The sequence below is a fragment of the Amia ocellicauda genome, chromosome 18 (assembly GCF_036373705.1).
Source record: "Amia ocellicauda isolate fAmiCal2 chromosome 18, fAmiCal2.hap1, whole genome shotgun sequence".
In the NCBI taxonomy this organism is placed as follows: domain Eukaryota; kingdom Metazoa; phylum Chordata; class Actinopteri; order Amiiformes; family Amiidae; genus Amia; species Amia ocellicauda.
The window spans coordinates 18772501-18797626 of NC_089867.1; the positions used below are offsets into that span (position 1 = coordinate 18772501).

A 25126-nucleotide genomic window follows, 5' to 3' on the forward strand; every position below is an offset into this window, starting at 1 on the left:
TTCTCTCCTGCTGCTGTTCCAGATGGTCTCTCACGGCCAGAGGCATGACGAGATCCACTCCATGGCCAACATGTCTGCTGGCCCCGGCCACTCCAGCCTGACCCCTGGCTTCTCCAGCATGATGGACGAGACCGATGACTACATGGACTACATGGGTGGCGGCAGCCCCATGGGCCTCTCTTCTGAGTCCTCGAACCCAGACCGCAGCTGCACCAGCACCCCGGTGGGCAACGACAGCTCCCCCGCAGGTGAGTCAAGAGGAGGGTGAGAAGGAAGCAGCGTGCACACCACTCTTTATGGGCTTTCACTTAGCGCTCAGCACTCTGAGGAAAGGAAAATGGCTGTTTAAGTTATGTCATTTGGGGGGTGTAATAATTCAGCCATCACTTCTAGGCGTTTACGTCAAACTACTTACAAAAAAAATTATATTGTACAGATAATTCCAGCAGGTCAATGTTGATAAGCTGTTAGAAAACTGAATATTTTTTCTCTTTTTTAAACATATGATGCATTCACCCGTATTCTTTTCATAAACACAAGCAGAAAAGTGAAACACCCACAGAAATGTTTTAGTCTTTTTCTGGGAAATGAAGACTCAAACGTCACAGACAGTTGTGCTTTTTTAGAAATCCTGTTGTACATTTATTTATTTCCTGTGGTTAGTCATTAGGTGTAAAACTGATACCAGTTAAGTAGCTGTTTGTTTGTTTTTTTCTTAGTTATCTTGCAGCTCAATCACTAAGCTAAGTTACCACGTGTTGACAGGCCACTGTATCCAGTACACATTTTCTGCAGTTTTATGTTTATCACAATTTTATAGTCATCACCACCTACCATCACATTTGTTTTAACTGTTGCAACTGCAAAGGTTTGGAAACAACCATTGGAAAAATAAAGCCAAAATGGCATTGTGGATGGAGTGGGCTGGAACCTGCATCTTTCTCCACTTTCTCACTCACAGAAACAAAACAAAAACTACAGATTTCTTTTGCTTTTTTAGCTTTCTATTTCTTAAAATGGCTTGCCTTCATTTAATGGGATTTCATTATTTGTTTGTTTGTGTTTGTTGTTTTCATGCTATGAGTTGATTTCCATTTTCATCTTTATTGCTTGGGCTGTTGTTTGGGGTTTTCTTTTCATTTGCTTTCTTTCTTTTTTCCTTTTTCTTTTTAATTTCTTCCCCTTTTGTATCTCCCCTTGTCTGTGCTTCTGTGTCCTCCACACCCTGGATTGTCTATCTGTGTAGGATCAGGCTCCCTGGCCAGCACTCCTGCTGCCTCCACTCCTGCTGATGCTACCGCTACCCACAATGCACCTCAGCCTCCTCCACCTCCACTTCCTCAGCCACAGTTCCAACCCCAGCCTTCATCTTTCCCTCCAGCCCTCCTCCGGCCTCCTCTTCCCTCCCTTCCATACCTCCTGTCTCCATCCTGTCTCTCATATTCTCTGCTCAGCGCCACTCTCGGAGCCACTCGGAGTGTTGTCATGCCAACCAGTACGCCAGCTTTCAGTCCTATCATTGCCGCTCCGTCTCCGGTTAAAAGTGACGTCCCTATAGTTCAGGATGCTGCAGGTACTTATACAGACCAAAACTAAACAAAAGTTAACAAAACAGGTGATCTTGGTTTTGTGTAGAACACAATGACTTATTACCAATACACCTACGCTCCCCTCCCCTCACACATGATCTCTGTACCCTTAATAGTTACTGTTCATGATACGCCCGACTTGTACACTTACTCTGTCCTATTGTGAACTGATTTTTCAGGGGCATATAGAGAGGGTGTCATCATTAATTGGTGCAGTTTAGCAAAACATATTGGTTGCATTTGATAAGTAGGTCAACCTTGTCGTGCTGTCTCATAACTGTGCTCTCTCTGGAACCTTCCATGACTGTTAAATATGTTTTAATATATCTGTGACACACAAAATGCATGAATATTGCATTAAAAAACTGAAAAGATGCAAAATGTCTTCAGTACAGATTAGCAATACTGTACTCCCTCAGACGCAGTTCCTTACCGCTAACCTTGAAGTGAAGTTGAGTTTACTTTTAACACTGGTGGTCAAACTTCCTGACAGCAGCCTTTTGAGTAACAGAGGCTGAAACATAGATACAGAATAGGCCAGGTTCTGCACTGAAAATGTGGTTAGTAGGTATGATAGAAGGTCTTGTTTTTGTGTTTTCTGTTCAGTGTCATAAAACCGCATAATTTTTCTATCAAAGGAACAGGAAAATAGTAGTATGACCGTGCTAAAACAATTAAAGGTACAGAGCAACACAATTTAAGTTATTTAGTTGCTGTTGAGGGGAAAGGGGGATTTGTGTTTGCAATGACTATAGATTTCCACTGTTTTGGAGTGTGTTTTTAAATTTAATTCCTCATATTGATCTGCAGCATAGAGAATGAAGGAATACCCTACCTGTCATAATCACGTTCTTCTAAGACACTCACATGTTGTGCAGCTGTAGTACACAATTCCCATGCTTTACTGCATTTTGCACCTGCAAGTGTTGTATATATGTATGTTACTAACATTTCCAAAATAAGAAAAATAATTTTACACCATTACTAGTAAAACTGTAATAAGAATAATAACCAATATAAAGTATAAATAATTATTGACAGAAGATACCTATGGGTTGATGTCTATGTATATCAGTACTGCCTGCTGATGAAGTGATTATTATTTAATTTTTTTAACATGACACATTCTATTTATATCTGTCGCTATATATCTGTCTTGTCGATAGATTTGCAAACTGATCACCGAATTTGTAACGCAGTGCCTGACTTTCCTGACCAAGCAGTTGTCTAATGGGTTTAGTTTTCTGCAATTTGCTAAGTAAATGTGGAGGAATGTGCCCCTCATAAACAGCACTCTGGACAGGGCTGCAGTGGCCATTAACAGCCATTTATTTTAATCGAGTTTAAAGTTTTATTGAATACATTGATTCTTATAGTGCTGGGCTGGCCCCAAGTCACCTCATTAGCAGTGGACTGTGGAATTTGAGACCCCAAATAAAGTAAGGTTTTGAAATTGGCTGTAGAAGATTATTATTATTTTTTTCTAAAGCTGCATAGATGCTGATGAATAGGACGTGACTTACGGGAGGTTGTAGAAGTATTAATAAATGACTGTAATGGAAATGTGTTGAGGCCGGAAGACAATCAGATTTCAGTTCAAGTTTCAGCTGAAACTGAACATTTAAACACTAACTGGCTTGAGGGATTTTTGCCCAAATGAAAGCGCAGATCTGAAAAGTACTGTTGATCTCAGGCTTCACTCACACACACAGGGCACAGAAGTGAAATATCAAAGAGTATCAGGTCAGTAAATTAATTGAGTAAGACGAGGTTCCTCTGAGGGATGTGGAAACTGGAACTGAATTTGATATTCTCATCGAATCCGTTGAGCTCCGGTCTCCCTGCGCCCATGCATATAGTGCAGGTGCAGCACTGAGGAGATGCTTGTGATCAGTCTCCTAATCTGATGTCCTCTCCTCTCCCCTCCCCCTCCCAGGGAACACTATCTCCATGCCGACTGCCTCCGGAGCCAAGAAGCGCTTCTGGATCATCGAGGACATGTCCCCATTCGGCAAGCGGCGCAAGACGGCCTCGTCGCGGAAGATGCTGGACGAGGGGATGATGCTGGAGGGCTTTCGACGCTACGACCTGTACGAGGACTGCAAGGACGCAGGCTGCCAGTTCTCGCTGAAGGTGACGCACTACCATTGCACGCGTGAGAACTGCGGCTACAAGTTCTGCGGCCGCACTCACATGTACAAGCACGCTCAGCACCACGACCGTGTGGACAACCTGGTGCTGGACGATTTCAAGCGCTTCAAGTCGTCGCTCAGCTGCAACTTCCCCGACTGCCAGTTCTCGGGCAACAGCACCCACTTCCACTGCCTGCGCTGTGGCTTCCGCTGCACTGACAGCACCAAGGTGACAGCGCACCGCAAGCACCACGGCAAGCAGGACGTCATCAGCGCCGCCGGCTTCTGCCAGTTCAGCTCTAGTGCCGACTGTGAGGTGCCCGACTGCAAGTACAAGCTGAAGTGCTCCCACTTCCACTGCACCTACCCCGAGTGCAAGCACACCGTGGTAGGCATGTCCCAGATGGACTCACACAAGCGCAAGCATGAGAAGCAGGAGCGGGGAGAGCTGCCCGCCGTGTCCCCCGGCCGTGAGGTTCATCTCCTGGGAGGGGCCGCCGGAGCCATGACCTCAGCTGCTTCCTTGCCCCTGACCTCCCACGGTGGGCAAGCCCTCCCTCTCAGCGATAATCCTGCGTTCCCCCCCGCTGCCGGCAGCTCCTCTGAGTACGACCATCGAGCTTCCTCCATCAGTCTGGACGGCTCCTTGAACCTGGGCACCGACGCCAACAGCTCCCTGTTCTTCCTAAAGAACCCGGCAGGCATCGGCCTCAACGACTCCCTGGACCTGAGCAAGAAGATGCACCACGACATCCCAGACCTGGCCGGGTCCAACCCCACCCAGCTCAGCCTGCCGACCCCTCAGGATGACACCACCGCCACCTCTGGGGAGGCCGAGGACGACCTGTCGCCTGAGGAGGAGATGAACCCCGAAGAAGACGACGATGACGAGGACGAGGAGGATGACGACGGGGATGAGGATGAAGATTTGAACACAGACTCTTACGAAGACTCCATGCCGGAGCCCGAGTGCCTAGCTGGCGACAAAGACAATGGAGAGAGCTTCGATGCTTCCACAAACCACGCTGACTCTTCCGGACTGGCTAATGAAGAAGCCGACCCCTAAGAACTGCTGTTTGAAAAAATGAAAGAGAAGAAGGAGAGGAGGATGAAGAAGAAAATAAATCTGTATAAAATGAACAAATATAAATGAAAAGTGGTTTCGCGTAGCAACAACACACGACATACAACAACAAAAAAGATGGCCCAAAATGATTTATGATGATGTTTACAAGATGACCAACATTATTAATTTAATTATGCATAAAACAAACAGACGAAACAAACGGAGCCCCCCTTTCATAACATGGGCTATAATAAATGTAAACAGTTTGCTACACATCAATCCTTTCTTTGCGTGTGTGCATGTTTGACTTTTATTTATTTTTTTGTTTATTTTATTTTTCTAGTGTGTGGAAAAAAAAAACACCATAAGGGAAAAAAATATGATATATATATGTGTGTGGATGTTGATATACAAAGGAAATTGTCAAGGCAGTCATTACGTGAACTGCTGAACCCTTATTACCAGTAAAAGGGAAGTCACTGTATAAATATATAGAGAGAAATATATATAAAAAAAGGATGCGTTAGAGTAATTTATTTAAATGAAACACAAAATGCATTATTATTATTATTATTGAAGTGCAGGGTGCTCTGCATAAACTGTGGCTTGTGCCCTTTCCGTTCATCCCTTGCAAGGTTATTTTCTGTTTTCCATATTTATTTTTTTAAATGTATTTTACTAATTTAGATCAGGTCTTACTCTTGGCCAGTAGCATCTAAGATTCAGCTCTGTGACGAGTCGATGCTTTTCTGCTTTCATTTTGTGCTGTATTCAAAATTGAATATCGAGAAAGTAGGAAGGCTGCAGAGAACAGGAAACAATACATAAGTCCTTCTAAATCCAAACGTGGGACGACCCTTGCTAAAAAAAAAAAAGAAAAAATAGAAGTCTACAGACTGTCCACTTTTTTGTTTTTCACCCCGACACATCAAGCTTTATGTGTGATGTCTGAACGCCACCTGTCTCTCTATCTTATGGAGCTCAGAACACGGATGGGAAATCTGCTTTTGCATAACCATTCCTTCATTTTCGTCAGTAATGCCTTTTGCTGCAATAGCAAGTTGCATTAAAATGTTGAGTAAAAAGTGAGTTTCAATATTGACCAAATGATTTACAAGGACAACAGCTTCTCTGTCCAAACATTACCTATAAAACCTATAGAGGTTGAAAGCGTGTCACAGAAGCAAACTCTGCATTGCAAAGAATGAGGTAAAGATGCTACTGACCAGGGGGGTGTGGAGAGGCCGAGGTTGTCTTCCTGGCTTTTAGGAGAGATATGTGGGCTGGAATAACGCTTTGATACATCTGCAAAGTAAGAAGAGAAGGAGTTGCATTTTTCCAAATCATGTAGCCAGAGATTATAGTGTAAAACTCTTTTGTCAGTGGAAGTGTATGGTAGAAAACAACAGGCAGTCTGAGTCTTCAGGGTTTCTTTGTTCCACATGTAATTCCAGATGCTTTTTAGTTTTGTTAAATTTTTTGTTTGCTTTACTTTGTTTGTGTGTGTGTATCTGTGTGTGTGTGTTTTCTCTTGAAGGAAGTCTGCATATCTAATGGGGAAAAAAACATGTCATGACACCTTCATTCCTGTTTGGCATTGGATTTACTGAACAGCTGATCTGAATACTCACTGGGCTCTGGTGGGGCGGCGGAACGGGACTGTGTGTGTGAAATGTACAGAAAGAAAACTGTAAATTTTCTATTTTTGTTTTGTTCTGCTAAACCATGAGAATGGTTGAACTCAAATTGTAATGGTTTTATTTAATATTTATGTGACCTTGCAATGAGAATTAGAGGGGTTTTTTGCACTTTTTTAGTTTCAATTTTTTTACACAGTTATGAAAAAATACAACATTTACATCATGTTTCTAACAGGGAAGATCATATAAACTATTCAGTTGGCAATGAGTCGCCAATAACAGTTGATATGACAAAGAACTGTTGCTCTGTGTTTTATTTAAATTAAAGACTGGTTTTATCCTCTTCCAGATTTGGATGAATTTGCCAGAAAACCGGTCTCTCAAATGTAGTTGAGACGGCCAAAGGAGAAACACTAACAAGGACTGTGATTTAAATTAATTCTTTATATTAAAAAATATTATAATAAAAATATACAGATAGCTACAAATTAAAAGAAAAGAATCCTGCTTTTGTAGCCGAGCCCATCTCTTGGTTGAAAAATGTATGACTGTATCTTTCAAACTTGAGAGTGACTGTATGTATTTTATTGTGTAAAAATGAAGAGCACCAAATGTCAATATTGAACGTGACTCTGAAGAGATTATAGGTAATTCAATGTGTGGATGATTACCTTAAAAATAGTTTAAAAAAAATGTACAGTATTTTTCCTGTAAAGGCTATATATAGAACAAAATGCTCTTTGAAAGAAAAAAAAAAAAGCTTCCCTTAAAAGAAAACTAAACTACAATTCTGAAATAGTCCCAATATAGTTTGGTTGTGTGTGACATTTTTTGATTTTACTTTTTGTTCCATTAGACATAGCATTAATTAGGGGCTTTTTCAAACACCCTATTTTGGGCCCTCTACAGATTTTAGCACTGACAGCAGCTGGGGTGATTAAGTTTTTAACTTGAATTTTGTATAAAAATAAAAATAATTTTTTTAAAAAGATTTTAAAAAACAATACACAAGAAAACACAAAATAGAATTGTTAATATAAGTTTTAGTTAATTTAATACCTTGTTTTTTTGTTTTTGTTTTTGTTTGTTTTTTGGTCATTTTTGTGTGCTGTTAAATTAATTAAATTGTTATTGTTTTTTGTTTGTTTTTTCTTGCCTGCCTTCCACCTCACTGGTTAATTTAAAGCATATTGTCTCCTCTCAAACTTAAAGGCAGTTCTTTATTTGCTTTTATTTTTTATTTTTTGTTGTTGTTGTTAACAAATGTAAAACAGAAAATGAGCTGGGAGGCAAAATATGCACTTGGATAAGTTTTACGTATGTAAAATAGTGAGATTTGTAAAAAGTAAAATAAAAACTATAATTATTATAACAATTAAAATGTGCACACTTATGTTTCAGCCAGGGGATGTCATGTGGTACTTTAGCTGAACTGCTGGGTGTAAACTGTGTCTGTGTGAATCTACTACGGTCTCTGTTCTGGCAATGACCCACCTTAATTTAATCTTAATTTAAACCCACCTCCAAACTCTGTAAAAGCATCAGTCTTTTTGAAAGCGACAGGCCAGTGCAGAAAATAAGATTGTTGCAGGCGATTATCAGACTGCTTTCTCTGCCACTGTGACATCCCTGACTGAAAGAGAAACAGGCCCTTATTGGTGAAAAGTCAGACTATGTATCAATCCACTTGTGGTACCCGTTTGCGCTGCGTTCTTGTTGCCAGAGCCATGCTGTTGACTAGACTGCCCACATTCGTTTTTTTTTTTTTTTTTGTAGGATTTGTCTGGTTGGTGTAGTTGTCAGAATGAAGCTATTGCCCTTTTCACAATGTTCGATTTTTTTTCTCTTTCTCTCGCCTACACACGCTTCTTCCCAAGGACGAACAGTGCTTATATTGTGTATACTTTTTTCTTCGTCTGTCCCAAGAGAGATTGAAAATAAAACATCTGCCGTGTGCAGATATGGAATCAACAATATTTGTTGTCATTTTGGTATGGACCTCCCCTCTGTGGCTGAAAAGTGACATGACGTGGGACTCGTCAGTACAAAAATGCTCCGTGGACTTCCGTATGCCCATCCAGTAAGCCACCAGTCAGACCCAGTATGGGCCAGTTAAACCACTTTGAACATCTGGGTATCTTTAAAGGATATTCTCAAACGAAAGGCAAATCCTACGGCTGGTGCCAGCTGGATGATTATGTTATCTTTCTTTTCTATTTCTTTTTGGGGAAAAGGAGTAAAATCACTTTTTTCTTTTTCTTTTTTTCCTTTGGTAGCCAGTGGCTTCATGTTGGCTTGCGCAGTGAATCCCGTACAGTGGCCGGCCTTCTCATCCCTTCTCACAGCTGCTCATATCTCTCCTCCTGTTCTCTTTTTTTCCTTGTGATGTTTCTTTAAATAAAAACGGGTAAACGCATCACCATCTGTCTGCCAGCTGGCATCCTGTATATAATCTAGAATGAAAAAATAAACATGAAAATTATATTAAACAAAAACCAGACGGAAGCGACCTCCAAATCCTGTATAGGCTGCTGCTGAAATGACAGATCATTTTACTGTTTTAATTAACCGACAAAGAGAAAAGAAAAAAAAAGAAACTGGATTAAATGTCTGTTCTCTGTAGAGTGAAATAAAAAAGGAAGATTACTACAATGTAGCAAAAGAGGGGGAAAAAATAAAATTCTAGCCTTTGTAATATATATTGCACACTAGGACTATAAGCCATCTCTAGCTCATATTGAATTTTAATGTGTAATTTTATTTTATTTTTTCTGTGGGGAAAAAAAGGCTTGATTCACAAACACTCTGTACATGGAGACAACTCTTGACTTTTTTATATGATTTCGAAAAAGAATTTTAAAAAAATTGAAAAAGGTTTGCTCCAATACTTGAATCTGATCCCTCGGCACCTATGTTATTAATAACTGAATATTTTTCCACTTGAATTTAGTGCTGTTAGAAATTTAATATATGTGTTTTATTTATTTGTTTTTTTTTTTCTGCATGACTGATGCAAGGGTTGAGATTTTCACTCAATAAAATAAAAAAACTGGAAAAAATGTAGGCCAGTTGCTTGTTTTTACTTATATATATATATATATATATATATATATAATTTATTATTCATTCAGCTTTTTCTCCTTTCAGTAATGATATACCTCTCTGGAGTGTGGGAGAACCTCAACGTTTGCCTGTTCGAGAGACTATAGATTTATTCATTTTGTGAAACTGAATGTCAATGACAGAAATGCACATGTATTCTGATTACTTCATTCAGATTTGTGCTTCCGCTTTGTTCTTGAACACAAAATGTGTTATATCACTGATGTCCCAAGAGCAGCTCCATGAGAAATTGCTCACATATCATGCCACAGTCTTGAGTAGAAAAGCCAGGGCCAAGAACACATGGCAGGTGTGCCATGCATATGTCTGAGCTCTCTGTGCTGTGATGATCACATGGCTGATATAGAGCAGATTAGTACACAAACAGATGAATGACTTGTTAATAGCAGCTTTGATTATGATCACACAGCAGAACCTATATAGGATAACAGTTGGCCTTGTCTGTTGCGATGAAACAAGAACAAGACGAAAGGGGTTCATGGATCTCATAAAACTCAAGGGCAGAGCCTTTTATTTCAACTTAATAACTGCACAGCTTATAAAATCAGGAATAGAGAATAGCTACCGATCCTAACTTATTAGTCTGATTTCCTTGGTTGTAAAATAACAGTAATGGAGACAGCTTATGGACACAGTATCTCAGTGAGCTGCATGTGCTTTCATTAGTGAATGTTTGGAATGGGATTTTAATCTACTATATAATACTTACTTTTAGAATAGTGTCAGATAAATGTTTTAAAGCTTTTTGCTCTAGTGGAAGATGTCTTTAAATGTGCAAATCTAGCTTGTGAAAACATAGGTCTCATTTTAATATGAGCTCATATTATTGGGGGGAATTTTTACAAAAATCCAATCCAATCCAATATGTGTAACCCAAACATGATTTGAAACCTCAAGAACATTATTTTGTATTGTCACATAGGGGAAAAATGACTTGCTTTCTGTGTAAAATAGTGCTGTTCCTTTTTTAGTCTAACGACAAAACTGTAATCTAATTCTTACATTTACAAGCTGCCCAAACACTGCACTCACATTAATGCGTGTCAACAGACATTGTGCAACTAATATCTGTTGCTGGCCAGGACCAATCTGTACTGTAATAAGAAACAATGAGTTTCCGTGGCTGGCTAAACTGGTTAGCACGGTGTCACCACTCTTCCCTGGTCGAAATCGTCCAGTAGACAGTAGTTCCACAGATTTTGTAATAGAGCCAATGTATCACAACGATGTCAGAGATCTACAGATCAGCACTTGTCAAGACAGATTTCATTCTTTACAACAGTAAGTAGGATGCTAGTGCTCTCCAGGCTGTATAAGCTATAATTTCTGCAGCTGTAACGGAATAATCAGGGTTTATCGAACAGTAAGGTTATGGTGTTTAAGTCCAGATGAGGCTTGAGTTGGCTGCTTTTGGTGGTCTTTGTTTTCAATTGGTTCATTTGTTTGTTTGTTTTGTTTTGTTTGGTCGTGTCTTTTAAATACGTGCATGCAGACTAGATTAACTCATTCAGAAGCCATTGTGGCATTGGTAGCAGCTGTTCCATGAATGAGAAATTAGAATTCAGGAACCCCAAAGGAAAAAAAGGAATTGGACACACATTCACCCAATTTAACATTAACAAGCACTTATTGAAAGCAGGGCTTCATGGCAGCCACATGCAGCAAGGTTTTCTTTCGTCGTCTTTTTTGGGCCTGTGCTTATGAGACAGAAAAACCTCAGGTACGTTTGAAATTGCATATTTGTATTGCACACACAGGCTCTTGTGCATATTAGTTGGGAGATAATTTAGGGATAACTGGGAACTTTAATCTGCAAGATGGAAAGCTATGTCTCGGGTATTCAATTATAAGTGGCTTTGAGGTGGAAGTCTTTAGTATAAATGAAGACTCTATGAAAAGCCAACATATGTGGGTCTCCTTTAATTGTGTTCGTTGTTGAATCTGAATCCTTCCTGTCTTTACAATCTGAAAAATTACAATGTAGGAAAGGTCATTTGAATGTTGTTGGGGTTTTTCTTGTGGGCGTGTTAAAGGAGATCTGGGCTGTTATAAAGCCATCAGTCCATTGTCAGACCTCACAAACCAAATATTAGTAATCATATTTCAATATTCTGTCTTAATTAACATATTTATCTGCTGCCACGGTTTTGTACGAAACCTCAAATTAGTCGTATCTGTTTCATGTTAATGCAGAGGTAAATGGAGAAAGTGGGAGTGATAAAACACATTCATGTCCAATTATTTTCACCAAGCCATATCTAGGTTCTATCAGAATAGATCATTGATATTATCTCCTGGTCCTGCAGAGCTACAGTCCTGCCAGTTGTATAGGTAACTTAACAGCCTTAATAGAAACAGTGGTAATTTAGAGCAATTAAGCCCATAATTGATTCAGTAATTGTTAATTCTGGTGGAACGAAAACCAGAAGATCCCATGACTCTCCAGGTCCAATAATGAGTATCACTGCTTTAATCAATTGACACACTACAGGTCAAACACTCGGAGAAAACAACTGGTGCATTTCTGAAGGAAGGAAGAGAGGTGTGTGTTGGGGGATGGGTTCTTTTCTATTTCATCTCCTATTTCAAATAACACCACAAACATTGCAATCAAGTCAGCCTAAGTATTGCATCAACCCAACACATTCTTCTTTATGTAGGTAAGTTTAAGATTTTTTTTTAGTTTTTCATGAGTTTCGGGTGTTTGCATTTGCATGTGAATAATTCGGCACAGATGAAATCCCTTTGTTGCTTTTTTTTTTTTTAGATCTGTTCCATTCATTGGCACCAGTTAGGTCATGCAACAAGGAAGTGTGCCCAAAGTTGTACAACTTTGAATAAACAAAAGAAAATTCTCATGCATTCCTACATGGTTTCTTTCTGGTTTTGTCACATTTTTTCTTTTTGTGCAGACAGATCACCTATGCTAAACAGCTATTCTCTGTATATAACTATATTTTCTGTGCTTTGACACATACAGTACTGTGCAAAAGTTTTAGGCAGGTGTAAACAAATGCTGTAAAGTAAGAATGGTTTCAAAAATAGACATAGATATATATTTATCAATTAACAAAATGCAAAGTAAGTGAACAGAAGAAAAATCTATCAATATTTGGTGTGACCACCCTTTGCCTTCAAAACAGCATCAATTCTTCTAGGTACACTTGCACACAGTTTTTGAAGGAACTCGGCAGGTAGGTCGGCCCAAACATCTTGGAGAACTAACCACAGTTCTTCTGTGGATTTAGGCAGCCTCAGTTGCTTCTCTCTCTTCATGTAATGCCAGACAGACTCGATGATGTTGAGATCAGGGCTCTGTGGGGGCCATACCATCACTTCCAGGACTCCTTGTTCTTCTTTACGCTGAAGATAGTTCTTAATGACATTCACTGTATGTATGGGGTCGTTGTCATGCTGCAGAATAAATTTGGGGCCAATCAGGTGCCTCCCTGATGGTATTGCATGATGGATAAGTATCTGCCTGTACTTCTCAGCATTGAGGAGACAATTAATTCTGACCAAATCCGCAACTCCATTTGCAGAAATGCGGCCCCAATCTTGCAAGGAACCTCCACCATGCTTCACTGTTGCCTGCAGACACGCATTCGTATACCGCTCTCCAGCCCTTCGGCGAACAAAATATTTAATATTTTGACTCATCAGTCCAGAGCACCTGCTGCCATTTTTCTGCACCCCAGTTCCTGTGTTTTCGTGCATAGTTGAGTCGCTTGGCCTTGTTGCCACGTCGGAGGTTTGGCTTTTTGGCCGCAAGTCTTCCATGAAGGCCACTTCTGACCAGACTTCTCCGGACAGTAGATGGGTGTACCAGGGTCCCACTGTTTTCTGCCAATTCTGAGCTGATGGCACTGCTGGACATCTTCTGATTGTGAAGGGAAGTAAGCATGATGTGTCTTTCATCTGCTGCAGTAAGTTTCCTTGGCCGACCACTGCGTCTACGGTCCTCAACGTTGCCTGTTTCTTTGTGCTTCTTCAAAAGAGCTTGGACAGCACATCTGGAAACCCCCGTCTGCCTTGAAATTTCTGCCTGGGAGAGACCTTGCTGATGCAGTATAACTACCTTGTGTCTTGTTGCTGTGCTCAGTCTTGCCATGGTGTATGACTTTTGACAGTAAACTGTCTTCAGCAACCTCACCTTGTTAGCTGAGTTTGGCTGTTCCTCACCCAGTTTTATTCCTCCTACACAGCTGTTTCAGTTTCAGTTAATGATTGTGTTTCAACCTTCATATTGAATTGATGATCATTAGCACCTGTTTGGTATAATTGTTTAATCATACACTTGACTATATGCCTACAAAATCCCTGACTGTGTGCAAGTGTACCTAGAAGAATTGATGCAGTTTTGAAGGCAAAGAGTGGTCATACTAAATGTTTTTTTTAAATGCAGTGTAGAAGAAAGGAATCCAGTGCACAGTATCTTCAAATGCAATTGTCAAACACACAATAAATAAAACTGCAACATTCTTGATCTGACTTTACCTGTGTTAGCAGGGAACTGCCAAAAGTCTTTATTTTAAGGTGTTGTCATGTAATGTTTTGTGGGGGATAACACTTAATGTCACAAACTTAGAATTACATAATGTACATAAACAATATGTTACCAAAGGTATTGGGACAACAGACAAAACAACAGAAGACAGCTATTCACAATGCATTTATACAGTGAGGGAAACTGCAAGTCAAGAGGAGATGCTCCCTGCCACCAATGAAAGAAACTGGTATCTATGTTTTTTTCTCCCACTTCACTATTCCAGACATAAGTGACCATTCTGAGTAGGCTATGAAATGTTTTCAATGCAGTTCTCCTTGACCTGGTGTGTTATACACCCAGCTTTTTCCTATGGTGCCTTATCTGTATGGCATCAACTTCAACTTCAATCATTGCTATTATTGCAGTGTTGTCCAAAACATTGTGATATACATGAGTGGTTGATTTGCAGCTGTCGAAAAATACACACATTTCAATCACAGTATGAGCAAGAACATCCATTATCAGTCCTAATAAGAGGAACATTAACTAAGAGTAAGTACCTACTACATTGCATGATTATTTTCAGGTTCATTATCGGGAAGGTTTGTGTAAGAACAGAAAATATAGCAATAGGTACACACATCAGTTCTGCATAACAGTGGAGTCAAAACAGTCACAATTACACAAATGCAATGGTTCTCTCAGTAACCACAGAGACAGGAGAACATGGCTCAATATAATGTGAATTTGCCAACGTCTCTACAACATTATTGAGCATTTGCCACTGCATCATCAGAATAAACTCAGCCAAAAGTGCTATATCCTATGTGTCAAACAATGTGCAGTTAAATTTGACTATGGAACTGTATACTAACAGTATATCATAGACGTCTTGGTGGTGGTGTTTTTTTATATATGTACCTGGACATTATTTGTGTGACGGTTTTAAGTTGTGTATTTCAGACATGGTGCAACTGAGCACTTAAATAGCTAAATTGCTGTGATGTCTAGTTTAATTAAAAGAAAAATGTGAATTAAATGTAAATGTATATACTCATTTATGTGATTTCTACTTATCATTTTGGGGACAGATTGGAAATGGGTTTAGTAATGTAAGCAATTTTAGAAAATATGGGCAAATGGTCTTGTACAGAGTTAAACTTAGCAGTCAAGAATCATCCTGCAAACTTTGGAATCAGCCGTAATCAGAGCTGAATAGTTGTTGTGTGGAAAGTATAACTAGTATTTTATTTTGATGAGCAAACAGAAACATGTAAAGGTAATCTAAAATAATCTTCAATGTTAAATAGCTTGAACATTGACATCTCTGTCAGTTTGTTATATAAATGTTTACACAGCAATACCAAACAGTTCATGCTGTTTGTTTTAGTTTGTTACAAGTATGTTTCATACTATAAATTAGTCATTCATGGTGTTTAACAGGACTTTGAACGAGAACAAACAAGTAGCAAGTTGCAACATGAAACAAGTGGATAAAATTGTTAATCTCTACTGGCTTGAAGCCAAAGAACCATTCATTTTCAAGTAGTTGCTTCAAACCAAACCACTGGTCTCCAGGGTTGAGGGAAATAGTTTTCAACAGTATAACTTAATCCGAAGGGGGGATTGCTCGGAGCAACACTGTATCGCTGAGGGTCTCTGAAAGCATTTCTGATCCTACAGTAGCGGGCGAGTGAGTGAAACACTAGCTGGCCTACAACCACTTCTTGGCAGCTGAAGACTTTTTAAGTGCTAAGCTTTAAATTTGGTTCATTTAGCACAAGTCAGAGAGTAACAGGGCAGTTTGCTTGTGAGAAACCCCAGCAGATTCGCTGACAATGAACACAAATGGCATCATGCAATATATTGCCACGACAAGGAGGGGACAATACAAAACACTGTGCTACGCAAAAATAAAAACTATGTTTTTGGCAGCAGTGCTGACTTTATGGGGTTGAATGAGGAAGCATGCATTACAATTTGTTAAAGGGGTTTCCCCATATATTTCATTCAAAGGCGAGGGGGTGAATGTTTTGCTTATCTAAAAAGAATACTAGAATTTCAAGTCTGGTTTTCAAAATTATCTAGCCAACGTGTCAGTCAATACAGGAATTTGGGACGTTTAGCCTTTCAAACTTCCAGATGTTGAGAATCGAGGGCGTCACTGTAATGACAAGTACATCTCTATTTTAAATTATATATGCTAGACTACTGATATGACGTGCCTTATCTTTTAGTGACAGTGACATCTTAACAGATGTGATGTTTATATAAAACTTTTATTTGATCTAGCGTATACATTTTGTTATTTTCTGAAATTGTAAATGTGAAAATACTGTTTGCATCGTTGACAATTAACACTTTACAAATAAATAACCTGGCACTCCTGTGAGAGTACACCAATGTTAAATTCACAGCAGTTTTATTTAAAGTGTGTTAGCTACAGATACCTTTCCTTCAAATGTAATCAGTATTTCTTTTTATATGCTATACCCAGAACAAGTACTATTTAAAAAGTAGTTCTTTTAGTTTTTAAAAGGTAGTTTACTCTGTGTCATTATTATTATTATTTTGTTTAAGTTTGCCAGAGGTTCCAGATCGTACAATTTACCCCAAATTTGGGTTATTTTTAAGTGCCCTGAGGGATATTTGGGGGTAACATTTGTATGTTGTATGGCAATCTTGGGGGATAGCCTATATATTTAACCTAGGGGGATGCAGATTGAAATGGGTGGATTTTATCTTCTGTGTAATTAGGTTCTTATGGATCTTGTATCCCCCGCGGCAGACAATTCAGTACCACTCGACAAATCAGCAGCACCACCCCATATTGTTGTAATACTATAAAACGGTACAAAAAGTTGTTTGGGGTTAAAATGTGTGATTTGGAAGATTTTTATGACCAGTTTGGGGGGAAATTAAGGCGAGGATCTGGCAAAACTGAAATTCAGTTCCTTTACCTAATCATATTTGCTTGGCTTCTTACTCAGTGATATTTCTAAGGCAAATTGTGTTGCTTACATAATATTTACATAGTAATATGTAGGTAGGTAAATATAATGGGGGATATGCATATGCATAAGGCCTACCAACTCGGATGTTTCATTTATATTTAAAATATAGAATATTAGTGGAAAACTTGGAGAATAGGAAGTAAATTGTTGTGGAACTCATCAACTTTATTTAAGATTTATGACAAATGTAAATCAATATCTGTTAGGTGATGAGAGGTCCTAAGGCAATTTAACCCCTCAAATACCAAATACTGAGCATTAAATACATACAATTCTGTCAATATACATGTCCCTTTAGGGGGATTAATCTCTTTGTATATTTACATGGCTAAATATATATATATATATATATATATATATATATATATATATATATATATATATATATATATATATATATATATATATATAATATATATATTTAACTTCTTAAATAAAAAAATATCAAAACACTGGCCTGTATATAATGTTTGTCAGCTATTTAGACACTCAAATCCATAGGCATATACAGTGAGGGAAAAAAGTATTTGATCACCTGCTGATTTTTGTACGTTTGCCCACTGACAAAGAAATGATCAGTCTAATTTTAATGGTAGGTGTATTTTAACAGTGAGAGACAGAATAACAACAAAAAAATCCAGAAAAACGCATTTCAAAAAAGTTATAAATTGATTTGCATGTTAATGAGTGAAATAAGTATTTGATCCCCTATCAATCAGCAAGATTTCTGGCTCCCAGGTGTCTTTTATACAGGTAACGAGCTGAGATTAGGAGCACTCTCTTAAAGGGAGTGCTCCTAATCTCAGCTCGTTACCTGTATAAAAGACACCTGTCCACAGAAGGAATCAATCAATCAGATTCCAAACTCTCCACCATGGCCAAGACCAAAGAGCTGTCCAAGGATGTCAGGGACAAGATTGTAGACCTACACAAGGCTGGAATGGGCTACAAGACCATCGCCAAGCAGCTCGGTGAGAAGGTGACAATAGTTGGTGCGATTATTCGCAAATGGAAGAAACACAAAATAACTGTCAGTCTCCCTCGGTCTGGGGCTCCATGCAAGATCTCACCTCGTGGAGTTTCAATGATCATGAGAACGGTGAGGAATCAGCCCAGAACTACACGGGAGGATCTTGTTAATGATCTCAAGGCAGCTGGGACCATAGTCACCAAGAAAACAATTGGTAACACACTACGCCGTGAAGGACTGAAATCCTGCAGCGCCAGCAAGGTCCCCCTGCTCAAGAAAGCACATGTACAGGCCCGTCTGAAGTTTGCCAATGAACATCTGAATGATTCAGAGGAGAACTGGGTGAAAGTGTTGTGGTCAGATGAGACCAAAATCAAGCTCTTTGGCATCAACTCAACTCGCCGTGTTTGGAGGAGGAGGAATGCTCCCTATGACCCCAAGAAAACCATCCCCATCATCAAACATGGAGGTGGAAACATTATGCTTTGGGGGTGTTTTTCTGCTAAGGGGACAGGACAACTGCACCGCATCAAAGGGACGATGGACGGGGCCATGTACCGTCAAATCTTGTGTGAGAACCTCCTTCCCTCAGCCAGGGCATTGAAAATGGGTCGTGGATGGGTATTCCAGCATGACAATGACCCAAAACACACAGCCAAGGCAACAAAGGAGTGGCTCAAGAAGAAGCACATTAAGGTCCTGGAGTGGCCTAGCCAGTCTCCAGACCTTAATCCCCCAGAAAATCTGTGGAGGGAGCTGAAGGTTCGAGTTGCCAAACGTCAGCCCCGAAACCTTAATGACTTGGAGAGGATCTGCAAAGAGGAGTGGGACAAAATCCCTCCTGAGATGTGTGCAAACCTGGTGGCCAACTACAGGAAACGTCTGACCTCTGTGATTGCCAACAAGGGTTTTGACACCAAGTACTAAGTCGAAGGGGTCAAATACTTATTTCCCTCATTAACATGCAAATCAATTGATAACTTTTTTGAAATGCGTTTTTCTGGATTTTGTTGTTATTCTGTCTCTCACTGTTAAAATACACCTACCATTAAAATTATAGACTGATCATTTCTTTGTCAGTGGGCAAACGTACAAAATCAGCAGGGGATCAAATACTTTTTTCCCCCACTGTACTTACTTTGCAGTGGATCATTATCTGTACATATGTACTACTGTATTCTCTACTTACTGGAACAAGTTAAACTTTAAGACTGACATAATATTTTCATATTATTATGTAATATTACTGCCAAGTAATATGGCAGTCTGTTTAAACTGACACCAGCACCAAGTCTTGGTTCTATATGTGTTTTCATCAATACAAAAATTTAAAACCAAGGCCTAATGAATGGGAAGCCAATTTCATACTATTGTTCTCAAATCTTCTAATTTAACATATCAAGAAAAATGTTTACAATCGTTTTTGATTATTATGAAGAAAATCCGTTTGTTTTTTTGATTCAGTGAATATCAATATTGTATGAAATTATTATTTTGCAGAACTTTCCTTGTGTAATTCTGCCAAGGATTCAAACCTACATTGCTGTGAGCAGCAGCTTAAATTATGGTCAGATCCTGAACATCTGATATCGGTCTCTGCACGTTGTTTCCACAGGGATAGGCAACCAGAATATGTATTGTTAAGAACAAAATTGACTGGGTTTAAAAATATAACCTGGGAATGCACATGATGTACTGCCTATGCGAGGCCTGTTGGTCAGTGTACTATTTTTCTTTTTCTTTTAAATAAATGCCTAGTGTTAGCAGTGCTTGTTTTTTGTATATTGTGTTCACTAAACTACATATAATTAGATTTTACCTGTTTTATCAGCTTTTTTAATAATTTTGCTGTAATCATGTGAAGTGAATTAATAAATATTTAGTGATAATATAGTAACATAGGGATTTATGTTCTGAACAGTGGCAAACTCCACTATTTATTTATTTTATTTGAAATACATTTTAAATGTTTAAGGGCAGTAAAAGTGATATGAAATCTGTAATTATAGTGAATGATTTATCTTGCTCTGCTGTTGACAACTCAACTCAATGCACCCTATTTTCGACTGAAAAATACTCCACTTTTCAAAGTGCTGCTCACTTATTTGCATTTACAGTCAGGTACCCTATGCCACCATTGCTGAATATAAGAGCCATATTTCATTAATTGACTTTAAAGCAAGAAAATATGCCATTGATGTGGTAAAGTAAGTGTAAAACTTACTTTGATCTCTTAGAAATGTGTATTTGTAAGCTTTGTGTGAAATGTTTTAAAGTAAATGCATTTATTCTTATATTTTCTAGATGGAATATATTTGTCCCTGTGCATTCACATCACATTTGGCTGGGCTCTGCCGATTTCTCTGCCAGGTGGTGAAATAAGAATTTCTCAGTACTGACAAGGTATGATATTATTCATATATTAACACTGAGAAACAGATTTTTTTTTTCCCAGTAGTAGTTATTTTGTTTTGCCATGAAAGTTTTGATTACTGAAATAGATGTGTATAGTAAAACGTATGTTATGTGCGGCTCCAATTGAATCATTGAGTCATTATGGCTGGTCAATATTGTACATCAACAAACCTCTTTGCATGACTTTCTCTCACCATCTTCAGATTAGACTCACTGATTATGTTCAATAGGAAACACCACCTCCGCCAGCCCCCAACATTGATAATGATACAATTGGCAGTCTGTGATGCTTATTTTAAGAGTAGTAAAGATAACCTGAAGGGTGATAAACAAAATGTTATGATAAATATAGTTATGTGGATTAGCCTTCCTATTTAACACCGTGTCTGAAATGTTATTGTAAAGGCATTACATTTTAATATTAAATCCTTGAATTGTATTTTATTCCTTGTTGAGGAAACTAATCTCTGGTGTTCCCTTCTGGCAGCTAGCAGTTAGTGAGTCAGCCCTCAAGTCTTGCTCCATCGCAACAATTCTGGCTTGCTCTTTGACCTCTGACTGTAAATGTGTTGATATTTTAATAAAAATAATATAACATTTATTTTAATAAAATATTTTTTTCAGCAGACTGTGGCTGAGTCTCCTCTTCATGCCCTCAAGATGTCCACTCTGCTGCCTGTCTCATATACTAGGCTTTGGTTGAGCTTTTCAACTTTCCCTGTCAAAATCTCTTAACTAACATCACTAATTAAAATGAGGAGAAAACGGTGGAAATATATTTTATTTAGGGGCAGCAAGGGATGATCATAGGGGGAGCATGCAGAACATCCTCATTATGAGGGCCAAATGGCACAACTGTTGGCCAGAGTCTACCCACCTTCATTAACCAAGAAAGTACATGAAAACATGGAACTGGGTGGTGTTCCTCCCAGGCAGTGTGGCTAGTGGGAGCAGTGGCCAGTAAACTGCATCCTCCTAAACCCTGGAGCCTGAGAGGAAAAATGACATCCTTTCTTCTCATTAACAATCTTAGTTAATGTTTGGACCTGAGTGGGCCAACACTAGAGGTCACTGCTTATCTCATGTGGCCACTACAAATCCAATGAGCAGAGGCTTTGAAATCTGCATAAGGTAAGGTGGCAGAAGATGCACACACACACAAAAGAGGGAGAGAGGGAAAAAATACTTGAATGTAAAATTAACATCATGACTTTTTGAAAACCTGAACTGCAGCAAGTTTCTGCAGGGAAGCACCCTAAAACATGAGCAAATAAAATCCTGCAACAACGAAGTACAAAATAACTAAACATATTTCAAGATTATGCAATGGATCACATTTACATTAAAACACAATGTAAGGTCTTGCTGAAAAAATGCATAAAAATGCCTGATCCCTTTTACAAATCCATTTTCTTCTATAAGGCCACATTTGACAATGTGCATTACATTTGATTCTATACGTTACTAATATGAGGACAACAGAACGATAACCCAAAGGTTTTACAATAAATGATAAACCATAATTCTGGTTTCACAAATAGTTTATAGGTGCCAATTTTTAATATACCAAATGGTATATTAAATTACTAAAGTAAAAAGAAATATTGTGACAAGATTGCATAATTATTTTTAAGTCTGCTCCATTATCTTTATGTCAAATATATTCACTGGCACAAGGAATTAATTGTGCAATTTTGGACAAGAATAAAACAACCTTTAGGACATCTGAAATGGTCTCTAGCACTTTCAGTTTGTTACTGTAATTTACACAATCATATTGTGCATGTAAAAAAATCTACTAAATGTAGCCAAGGGGTAGATTTTAAAGGAGCAGACCACTGGATTACACTTGAGTAGAGGACGGTCCTCTGTCTTCAGACAGGAAGACTTTACCTGCTGAAGGAGGCGTTTTCATGTGTTTGTGTGTGATGAAGTCGTCAGCTGTTGCACAGACCCTGCAGTAAGGGGGTCATTAGTGCACATTGCAAAGACAATTTGAGGAATTTGAGAAAAAGATTAGATTTGCTAATGATACATTTATCTAGGATGACATTGTGTGTACACAGCGGATGAGTACTACACTCTGACATCAGACACATCTACCGGGGTTTCGACATGTAATTCAGATGCTACCATAATGATATGCTCCAATCATCACCTTCTATATAGGATACAATCTGTCCTTACAAACCATTTCAAACTAATATTTTTCAACAAAAAGACTATGTCCCATTAAACGATACATTTAAACAATTCAAGTAAGGAAAGACTAAACTCATTATCGCAGGCAGATTAAAGGCCTAAAACCCCCACTACATACAATGAAATGAATAAACTATTACAACAAATGTGTTTACTTCACCCCCTAACACAAATAATATGACATGTAATAATATACAGCGGGATCATGCACTGCGGAACATAAATAAACATATCCGAGTATTCCCAATCCAGACACTTGTTGAAATTCCCAATAATAACAGACATTAGACGTTTAATTATTCTGCTTCAACACAGTAAATAGCCAGTGTGAATAAACACAAATCTTCAGGGATATATAGTTCTTTGTAGTACCTAAATTACATTTATTCATGGATATAAAAAAACAGGAAAAATGTACACTCAAATGGATTATCCGAAATTAATTGCGTCTACACCGATTATATAATTTTCCCAAATACTTTCTCCCTGCCCGACTTTAATCCATATTCCAATAATAAGCACTGAACAACCCCTATATGTCAACAAATTACCCAAATTAAGTTAAATGAAAGCAACATTCCACAATTAACCCAGTAACTATGGTGGTATGATTATTATACATTTTTAAATAAACTTAAATAAGAGTTGTCTATTTATGCAACAACAAAATATATCCTGTCCATATAATTAAATCCACACGTTTTTTGCCATTCCTCAAACATTTACATGTAACCTAAGTGATGCATTTAAATTTAACTTGTCCATATCGCAAGTAAATGAATGGTAAACAACATCTCAAGTGCTTTAAAAATAAATACTATATATATACATGCTTGTTTGTTTATTATTACACAAAAAGAAAAGATACATAAATCACCAAAAGGAAAAACCAATTTACCTCCAGGAAACCAAACTCCGTCTTGTTGTCCTATGAATTTGCCCCAAAAACTGCATTCATGTGATTATTAAAAAAAAACGAAAAAACACAGAACTGACCTGGCATTTTGCTTCTGTGAGAAAACAGATGAGCATCAACAAATACCGAGGCCTGGTTAGAGTGCAACATCCGCCATGTTTTTCCCACCACTGGTGCTGGGGTATTCGCAGGTGTGTTCTTGTAAAGCTGGATCACCTGGCCACAGTTACAAGCGGCTCCCGTGATCACACTGCACCTGTGTCCACTGTAGAAATACTAGTTAATTTTGCTGCGGCAACTCTTTCAAACAAAACCATTTAGTCAATGCACCAGTTATTCTTGCATAAATACCTGTACCTCCCGCTGAATTCTATCCTGGTTTTCGTCATTCTCCACAAACTCACAATTAATTTTGCCCTGCTTTATATGCATTTTATTATAAATAGTGATTTAAAGCAGTGTAAGCAGGCCGGCTCCTCAACACAGAGTTTTCATTTACATTCACAACTTCTGCAATTTTTAAGCAACATATGTTTTAGTTATACTTGATGTACGATCTAGTTATAAACAGTACTAATACAAACATTTAATATCTACATGGTATCTTTTTACCTGTCTTGTGTTTTCAATTAATTGATATATAATTTGTTGCTTGATATTAAGATGTTGCTTTAATCAGGAAAGATCTTATTAAAGGTCAAATAAAAATGGTTTGAAATTTAGTTTTTATCATCTTTTATAACACTTTACATTCAGAAGACTTTAATGGTCTGAACTTAATGTCTGTAATATGAGGAGACTGCTGGTATCCCGAGGACAGATGCAACAATTAAAACACAGCTGAACCAAATACAATAGCAAGTATATGCATATATTTGTGAATTTATTTATCACAGAAGACAGTGACTATTTCACAATAATCAAATTATTGTATTTGTAGAGCATCAACCATATTCCAAATACACAAACACACACAAGTGAATGTAATTGGAACACAAATGATGAACGTGATTAAGTATACTACAAGTGTGCCTGTATTTGAACTACAGTGTAGAAGGTTTCAAAAAGGCCTCCCCCTCAAAATAACGTCTGTCACCCATTTCCAAAGTAAATTAAAATAAAATCAGCTATTAAGAGCAACACGGATACAAATGGATATGAATGTTGTCATCAAACGAGCTCTTTCTGAAGGCTGTGTCTAAGGATCATAGACTAAAATATACAGTCTTTAGTAGTTGGCTTTGAAGCATTAGTAAAACCCTTTTAATGATCTGTAAATTGGTAACACCTCTGCCTCCTCTGAAAAGCCCTCCAATAAATGTAATCATCCCACGTATAGACTTATTATCACCAGGTCAGCCTTCGACACATAACAACGTGAGTGTCTTCCCTCCATCACCCTCTGCAGCTCTGATCCGAGTCTGCAGTACAGTACAAACTCACTGCCACAAAGGGGGCTTCCAACATCGACCACTCATCCCCTGCAACCTCCTGTATCTGGGTGGGCCGAGACACTGCATGACCTCTAGACAATGGTTTAAGGGACCCTTGTTTTAGTCAAGATCATTCT

The 25126-nt window shown here is 38.4% G+C and overlaps 1 protein-coding gene across 8 annotated transcripts in view; it reads left to right on the forward strand.

Annotated features, from left to right (window-relative positions):
- Positions 1-7564, forward strand: part of casz1 (castor zinc finger 1) — a 115153-nt gene extending 107589 nt beyond the window's left edge. For 7 of the 8 annotated variants that reach the window (XM_066690419.1, XM_066690417.1, XM_066690415.1 and 4 more), the window contains 3 exons: positions 23-248; positions 1247-1573; positions 3526-7564. In XM_066690419.1, coding sequence (XP_066546516.1) covers positions 23-248; positions 1247-1573; positions 3526-4787 — 1815 coding nt within the window. In that variant the 3' untranslated portion in view covers positions 4788-7564. The remainder of the gene's footprint in view (positions 1-22; positions 249-1246; positions 1574-3525) is intronic. The other variant, XM_066690421.1, reaches the window with a different exon arrangement.
- Positions 7565-25126: the final 17562 nt, after the last annotated feature.